The following is a 9,097-nucleotide window of genomic DNA, read 5'->3' as shown; positions in this document are numbered from 1 at the left end:
AGATGATGAATAACTGAATAAATAGCCTAAATGAATAAAGAGTAAGGCAAAACAAATAGCCTAGTATCCTAATGAAACATATGGATTGATGCAATATCTTTGCAACATTATTGAATTAATCTGTCACTATATGCCTCTGCCTACGTTTGCAAAGAGAAGAACATTTTAATTTGATTCACAATGAAACGTTACAATTAGTTTACATGCAATGAGTAGCCTAGTTTTGGTTGTTGTTGGTGGCGTTATTGCATCCCTAAAGTTATGCCTACAATGCCAAATTGTTCCCTCACGATTGGAAGCTCCTGTAGCCGCCGCATACACATTTCAAAACATCGCAACGTGAAATGCCACAAAAAGCGGTTTGTGAATAGGTCTTAGTGAGTTAGGAGTCCTCTCGACTTCTTTTAAGCTGTCCCAGGCTTAGGTGCTACTTTTAGGGCTAAAATGCTTCGTGAATTACTCTTAGTCAAAAAAATTAGGAGTCCTAAAGTTAGGAGTGACACGCCCATTATTTTTAGGAGTTGCTCCTAAATTCGCCAGTTAGGAGCTACTTTTAGCCTTAAAATTCTTTGTGAATACGGCCCCAGATGTCCATCGCATATGTAGATTGATATCTATAAGGGATATTTTTTCATTCGGATATTAAAATTGGATAAAATGCCAACAATAAAAATAACTACCTAGGTTAGCAGATAGCCCGTCATTTTATACAGCTGTTAACACTTTCTCCTACAACAAGCGAGCGTGATGAGACCAGTTTACCTGTTTGTTGATGAATCCAGACTGAGAGTGTATTGCTTCTGTCTACCACGCGATGGCGGCAGTGCGCAGGAGAACGGCTCGGATATTCCAGGCTGATTCTCTCAAGGATGTGAACCTTTCCTTCCTGTTTCAGTAACACAGGCAGCAAAACCTCCGCATAGTGAGCTGCAATAGATATCTATCAGGCCTCCATAATGGCAGTGTACTTATCCTTAGCGTTACAAAGTCGCTTACTTCACAGCTTCAATCGCGCTAAATGCGTGATTGTATTCATTTAGCATCCATTATTAAAGACATTTTATTTATTGTCGCCGCACGTCTGGAAAGGCAGCATCAGGAACACGCGCCGTTCTTCGGCAATTGTTCCCACCATATTCTCATGGCGGAGACTAAAATCATTTACCATATAGATGAGGAGGAAACTCCTTATTTGGTGAAACTGTCAGTGGCTCCAGAGAAGGTAACTTTGGCAGATTTCAAAAATGTCCTCAGCAACCGACCGGTTAACAGCTACAAATTCTTCTTTAAATCTATGGATCAAGATTTTGGGTAAGTGAGATGATGGGAATTGTCATTGTATTCATTCATTCATTGTATTCAGTCCCCGATGCGACTGAAGCTGTCATCGTGGCAGAGATGATTTGTCATCATTGGCACCTGCCTGTCATAGTGATGGCTGTATCATCTTCTCCTTTGTGGGATCAGAATACAGTCATGCTCTTAGCTGTTAAATATGCTATAGCACAACATACATCTATTTGCTTCTTGCATTTGCATTTTGAACTGGTTTGTTTGCATGGTAGCCGAAGTTTGACCTTAGCAAGAGGAGGGAAAACACAACTAGCAATAACGGACACTTGTCAATAACAGGCAAACAATGTCGTGATTCTGACTTATTTTCTGTCAGCTTATGAAATCTTGCTTTACAACCTTGCTTAAAAAAACACATCACAAGCTGGATTGCTAGTCTCTCAGCTTGGCCAGGGCTGGCCTGTTGGCTGGTTTTAGAGTGATTTTCCAGCTGGTCAGACTTGGAGACCATCTCAAACCAGCTAAGACCAGCAGACCATGAGTAACATTATCCTCTCGAGTCTTGCCAGAGCTGCCTGATGTGATTGATTGTCATCCTCTATGAACAGCGGGTACTTTCCACAAATAGGATACAAAATAGTGCACAAGTAGGTTTTTTCTTCTTCTTTTTTTCATTTTCAACAAATGGTCAGTGAAAAGAGATAGCCTAATTCTGAAAACGAAATGTTTGACCTCATGACCAAATTGTTGTGTTTAAAACGCGGGCACTACTGAATATGAAGATTTCATTCATAAAAATGTGTTTATAATGGTTATCTTTTTACTGTGACTAATTAAATATCAATTTATTAGATTGTCAACATTATGAGTAAATTATTTTATACAGTCAAGTCAACTTTATTTATGTAGCGCTTTATACAATACAGATTGTTTGAAAGCAGCTTTACAGTGGGAACTGATTCAATGATACAAACAGAGTTTCTTTTGGCAGAGCAGCAGCTCTAAAAGAAAGTGTCATTGTTCAGCTGAAGTCAGTTCAGTGTTGATTCAGTTCTGTTGAAAAGATCATCATTTTCATCTATAAAGCAGTTCTGCGGAAAACAGTGATGTCATCGTCCAGCACAGTTCACTTCTTATCCAATAGTATCAGTGCAGTTAAATCAGTAATATTGTTAAATATTAAGTGTACCCAACTAAACATGCTATGGCAACAGTGGCAAGGAACCCAAACTCCATCAGGTGACAGAATGGAGAAAAAAACCTTGGGAGAAACTAGGCTCAATCAGTTCTTCTCAGTTCTTCTCACGGTGTGATTATGATTCAGGCTGCATCACAAGTCATCAGTAGCATTCAAATAGTTCCCTTTTGCTACGGTCGAGAAGGTCAAGACCACTGAAGTAGGGCAGGGCAAAATCCCCTGAAGTACATATTTGTGAAGACTGTGAATCCCCTTGGACTATTGTATTATATAGTTTGATGCCTTTTATCTAGCTGCTAGCACCTATCTGGCTTCATTTATGTGCACTCAAAAATGTATTTGTTTTTAATGTAACTTCAAACCAGTATACTCAGATCCTGATAAAGATACATTGCAAGGACTGTTGCCTCAGGCTGTTTATAGCAGAATGCACCATTAGCTCCTCATTAGCTAACAGAAGGTCATTAGCTTACAAACTGTTTTAAAAGTGGTTGATTATTACTCATTATGTCTCCACTTGCAGAGTTTACACCTGACTTGGGTTAATTATTGTTTTCTTTTTGAAACCATTAATCAGGCATAATGATGTAATACTGATTGCTTTTACCAATTGGCAAAATCTTAAAAACTTGTGTTTCATGGTATTATTACAAAGTTCTGTCATGAAACTCTAGATGGTGCAGGCATGTGATTCACAGATTAACTTAACCAACATAGAAAGTTTATCAATTGCATGTTTTGTCTTGCCAGTTTACACATTCAAGCGATTTTAAACCATTTACAAGCAAGAAGAGGCGGAAGAGAACTCAATTTGGTACTTGTGCGCTGTTATTTGTGCGCACACACACAGTTTCAGCCTCGTTTCAGATAGCGTGCGAACTCCGAATTGATTCCTCTTTCATGTCTCCTTGCTCTTGAAAGGACACATACACAAAACTATATCAAATACCCATGTCTGCAAGTATTCTTTGTAAAGTCGTTTTAGTGTTTTAAGTGAACATAAACAGTTGAGAAAGAAATCGGATGTCTATCATTATATTGGATCTGTGCATTTGGTCTTAAAGTGACAGCTGCCTATAAATAGCCTACATGCTGCTGTCTGTGTCATTAATATTAATCAAAGAACAAAACACAGCTTTAACAAAGATTAATCTATATTTAATTTATACAGTGAACACTATAGTGTTATTTTACATTTATTACATTTCTGTACCTGAATACTATTTAGACCTTACTTTATTTGTAACTTTGTTATTTTGTATTTAAATGCCTGTAATTTGTGTTTTTGTTCTTATTACTGACTGTTCACTTGTCTTAATAATGTTTGAACTTTAGTTCGGCTTGTCGTTTTTGCTGTGGTATTGAAGTACTTAAAGTGTGCTTTAAGTAATAAATTGAAAGCCAAGTTAAAAAAAATGTTTTTGGTGTCTGAAAAATGATTTAAAAAACGTAATATGATCCGAACTGTGAGTTTGAGTTTAAAATTGCATAAATATTTTGCATTTTATTTAGTAATGGAACTCAGGCCTGTTAAATCTTTCTTAGACATCTGACTTGATCTTTTGAAAAATATAACATGTCACTTAAAGTAAATCAAGTTTTTAATCATCATCATCATCATATTTAATTTTTTGGGTGAACTATGCCTTTAATGTTTTTGATTGGCTCCATATTTGAATGCCATTTGTTTTTCTTCAACAAAGTTAAATAAACTTTCCTATTGAAACACTCACTAGGACGTCATGCAATTGAATTTTAAGACTAGTTAAATCAGTTCTTGTCTTACTTAAGTTTGGGCATCTTTGCATCACAAAACCTTTCTCCTTTTTCATGATGAGAATTTCCATCGCAAAGTAGATTAATACCTAAACTGGCACCAATATCCTCACTTAATCTTTTCATTTAAAGACAGTACACGCTCTCTTTTCTTAGGTAAATACTCTTTGTTCTGTCAAATACACATTATACTGTATATCTCAATATCTTTTTAGGTTCTTAAACTTTTCTTTTGGTATATTCTTTTTAAGGCCATATAGTTCAGTCCCAGTTATATGGGAATGTCATTGTGGCTCCTTGTGCAAATTGTTGAATTTGATAGACTTTCAATGGTCGAAAACCAAATGTGTGTCAGTTTGCATACATCTGACGTATTGTATTTAAAGAGGACTATCTGAATAACAAATAATGTTGAAAAAAGAAATGTACCCTTATTATTCATATAAAAGCAATAATGTCAATCTTGTTTTTTGAGAGTCAAAATATACATTATTATGAAGAATAAGGAAAACATGGCGTTTTAGATACCTTTAGATACCAATACCTTTATTTTACTTTTGCATTTTAGAAACGTACTTCTACAAAGCTCTGGGTGTCAATTTATCCTTTGAATGTCTTCTTCTTTAGAGTAATACTGTCTACCATTGGTGGTTGAATGAACATAAAAATGCCTGGATTGTGGCTGACTGGTACATAGCAGTCATCAGCACTTCCTTGCCCCTGGAATGGTTTGGAATCGGAAGTAGGCTACCTACTTTTGTCATTAATGACACAAGAACATCCTGCCTTATTATTCCACTCCTCAATGCTGCCAATATACTGTACCACTTCTGTTGGTGCACTGCAGCAATGCACTGTCCAAGCACATGCTTCTTGTTGGGCAGATCTTCAGGAAACTAGACTAAAAGTACCAGTGGTGTCATCTGAAATGAAAATAAAGGGCTTTTCACACAACACTTAATCCTGGGTTATCATCGTTCCAAACCCTGGGTAGAGGTACGTTTCATACTTGTAATTTAGGATTTATCCAATCATGACTGTTGACACTGCAAATTTTCAAATAAGAACATCAATCCAAAGTTTATGAATGTACAATGTGAAATGTCATATACCTATAGTTGTAATTGATAACCCCAGGTAAAGTATGAGCAGTGTGAAACATGAAATATGATTGACCCAGGATTCCATTGACCCAGGCTTAACTATTTAAATTGTGACAAGCCCTTAAATGTTTTGAAGTATGAGCAGTAGCACGTCATATATTGCTTTTGGTTTGAGACCCTGAATAAAAAGTGAAATGTGTTATTATAGGGGCCAGTGAAATTTCACAATCAACAAGTATCCAACATTCTTTAAATTTTGTGGATTTTATTAGTGTGGTTAGCTATTCATAGATTATATAATGAGAATCTGAGCATAGTTGAGACAAATTAAATTACAGAAAATGAAGTAAGACTGTATATTTTGACAAATGTCGTGTGTAGTCTGTATCAATTGTCACAAGGCTTTCTCGTGAGATGAGGATGATTTCCATTGCAAAGTACAGATTAGCTGATCCGACATCGCACCAGCATCCTCACTGAACCTTTTCATTTAAATACAAGCACAATTTTCTCAGACAAACACTCTTCCTTCTGTCAGATACTCATTCCTGTTCTACAGTAAAAAATAAAAAACATTTGTCATAATTCAATTAACTGTGCCCTGTCTTCATAGCACAGTATGGAAGAGTTTAACTAAACATTAATTATAAAACCAGACAATTGTCTTTTAGTGTTTTATCTGTGTTTTTAATCCTTGTAAATAAGGTTAGGTAACCATAAGACTGAATGTTTTGGATTGGTTTCCTCATTTCAATACGGATTAGGAAGAAAGTTAACCATTTCATCTTTACACAGTAGCTCAAAGCATCCTATTCAAATACTCACTATGACGTTATGGAAATGAATCTCAAGTCTAGTTTAACATGACATGTTCTTGTAACAGTTGCTGTCTGTCTCACCATGGAGATGTTTGGGCTTCTTAACTTCCTTCTACTGGCACTCCATACGTCTGCCGAGAGCTCCGATCCAGGATTAGTGAAGGAAATCATCCATGTGGAGAAGAAGATGACCTGGTATAATGCAAAGTACTATTGCCTAAATAATTCTGGGCAACTGTTTGTAGCCTCTGATCAGAACGAGCTGAAGAATCTCAGCGGTTCTGTCAGCCAGCTCTCTTGGATGGGAATTTATAAGTTTTCCACAGCTTGGTACTGGGTGGATGAGACCAAATCCAATTATTTCAACTGGTATGGAGAATGTGCCGCAATGAGCAAGGCTGGATATTGGTTTTATAACACAACATGTGACACTAAACTATTTTTTGTGTGTAAGAAGGATTCTGGAGCCTGGGACTTAGTCAAAGAAAAAAAAACTTGGCTGGAGGCAAAACAACAGTGTGAAACGGATCACGCTGGTCTTGCGATTATACGTAATGATTTGGACAACAACTTAATAAGTGCTATGCTAAATGATAGTTTGGCCTGGATTGGTCTAGCTACAGTTAAAGAAGATACTCCTTTGAAAGAGACCTGGAGATGGATTGGAGTCAATGAGCCTGTCATATTCTCCCAGTGGTTAAACTTTTTTTTTTGTGCAGTAATTGATTGGAGAGGATTCTGGCATGACCGCGTTTGCTTTGAGGAACACCCTTTTGTCTGCTTCAGAAAAGTAAACAGTATCCTCGAATTCAGGCTGGTCAATGAAATTAAATCCTGGAAAGAAGCTCAGACTCATTGCAACCTGTTAAGCATGAGCCTAGTCATGGTGAAAACCCAAGCAGAATTGACTTCACTGGTGGTGTATATCCATGGCATAGACAGCTCTTTCCTGGATAATCTTTACTTTTGGATTGGGTTGTATAATAAACCTTGGTATTCTGCTAATGGACTATTAACAATCCAGTATTGGAACAGCATGCAACCGGATAATCTAGATTTCATGAATAGAACCATGCCACCAGGCCAACAAGCTTGTGGAGCTTTAAAAGATGGTGATTTGTTCGATGAGTTGTGCATAAGACCACTCCCTTTCTTTTGTATGGCCAAAGTGCGCTCTATGATCCTGGTGTCAGAACCCAAATCCTGGATTGAGGCCTTGACACACTGTAGAGACAGATATGTAGACTTGGCCAGTCTCACATCAGCTATGGAACAGAACACCGCTGAGAACAAGGTTCAGGATGTCCAGAGTGATTATGTATGGATTGGCCTGAACTTTCTAATGGGTAGTTGGATCTGGGTGTATGGGGATGATGTACAGTATAAGAACTGGATAAATGGTGGAAACCTACAGTGTCCAGTTGCTCGTCGCTGTGGTGCCCTCAGTGTGGCAAACGGGACGTGGGAGGCCAGACTCTGTGAGGAGAGATTGGAATTTCTCTGTTTCAAGACTTAGAGACAAAAGGAGACCGAAAACTTGCTCACTTACAGGAGAGTTTATGTAGTTTCTCAATTCTGATTTATTGTTTTGCATTTTCATAGTGGTGGTTGGTATTAGTAGGCTACATTAAAATGGTTGCTAATAGAAACAAAGAATAAACTATTCTGTTATTGCCAATGGACAATAGTGCAGTAATTTCAAAGTAGTACAAATCAACAGTGGTTTGCCTAATGCTTCTTAGTTTTAAAGATCCTAAACTGAAAACACGTTAAATATTTAATAAATAGCAGTTCGTTTTTTTCTTTTCTTTGTTTTCTTTCTTAATTTTTCTTGGTGAAGTATTTTACTTGTTTAGAATAAAACATTTCATTATAGATTGTGATTTTGATCTGATTTGTGAGTGAATAGTTTGAGTAGGTTCTTTTCAATGAATCAGTGAAACTAGTTAACAAGTAAGTTTTAATGATAAATTTGTGAATTGTTCTGAATTGACCCTTCGCAGGGAGTTTGATTGACAGACGATCTGACCAATCATAATCCGCTGAATCCAGCATTTTTGTCTAACAAAGCAGTCAGGAGAGTTAGTAGATTAACGTTGGAGGATTTGAACTTGAAAAACAGTGACTGACGTCTTTCCGCGGTTAAAACAACATTCCTTCTTAAATTAATTTATGTTTATTTGATGCTATAAATGAACTAGAAAGAAGAGATTATCGGTTCACAAGCAGCTTTAACTGAGGCTCTACAGCGATCTGTCAGACACATTAAAGAGCCACAAAACGGTATTTATTGTTTCGTTAAAAAATGACCAAATTTGAAAGTTGAGACTTTGTTTCATGTCAAAAGTAGCCTGGTCTGTCCGGTCTGTCAGCGTGTTTTCAGTGTCCTCTCTGCTCCACGATGTTTCACTGCGTGAGAACATGGTGTGGCGTGAGAGCGGCTTGGCTTGTCGGACATAGCAACAGTAACTAAAGGGGGCGGGTCTTTGTGAACGGTCAAGGTCAACAAGTGTGGGAACCCTGACTATTTTGTATTTTTACAAATTTGCCAAAATAAATGTATCATTTTCATCTCTCAGTTGGTTTGTTGTTTCATGTGTGTGCATAATCTATTTGTGGAAATGTATGCTTTTACTAAATAAAAAAAATACAAATAATTATAAATAATTATAAGTCTAAATCAAAGAACTAGACCAATGAACACATTAGTTTGGATTAGTTCAGATCACATACTACATTTCTCATTGATGTTAAAATACTCCTCCTATAGGCTATCTGTTGATTCTGACTTACTTGCTTTCTTGTGAGATAAAAAGAATTTCAATTGCAAAGTACAGATCATCTAAACAGAGAACCAACATCCTCACTGAACCTTTTCATTTAAAGGGACACTCCACCCATTTGCATTA

At 36.9% G+C, this 9,097-nt stretch overlaps 1 protein-coding gene across 2 annotated transcripts in view; it reads left to right on the top strand.

Moving 5' to 3' along the window:
* The first annotated feature begins 881 nt into the window (after positions 1–881).
* The window catches only part of dvl1b (dishevelled segment polarity protein 1b), a 45,425-nt gene continuing 37,209 nt past the window's right edge, over positions 882–9,097 (top strand). For both annotated transcript variants that reach the window (XM_079858203.1, XM_079858204.1), the window contains exon 1: positions 882–1,311. In XM_079858203.1, the coding sequence (XP_079714329.1) occupies positions 1,019–1,311 (293 nt within the window). In that variant the 5' untranslated portion in view covers positions 882–1,018. The remainder of the gene's footprint in view (positions 1,312–9,097) is intronic.

The sequence above is a fragment of the Squalius cephalus genome (assembly GCF_949319135.1).
Source record: "Squalius cephalus genome assembly, chromosome: 22".
Taxonomy (NCBI): Eukaryota; Metazoa; Chordata; class Actinopteri; order Cypriniformes; family Leuciscidae; genus Squalius; species Squalius cephalus.
The sequence above is the reverse complement of the archived record's forward strand: the minus strand, read 5'-3'. Positions and strand labels throughout refer to the sequence as shown.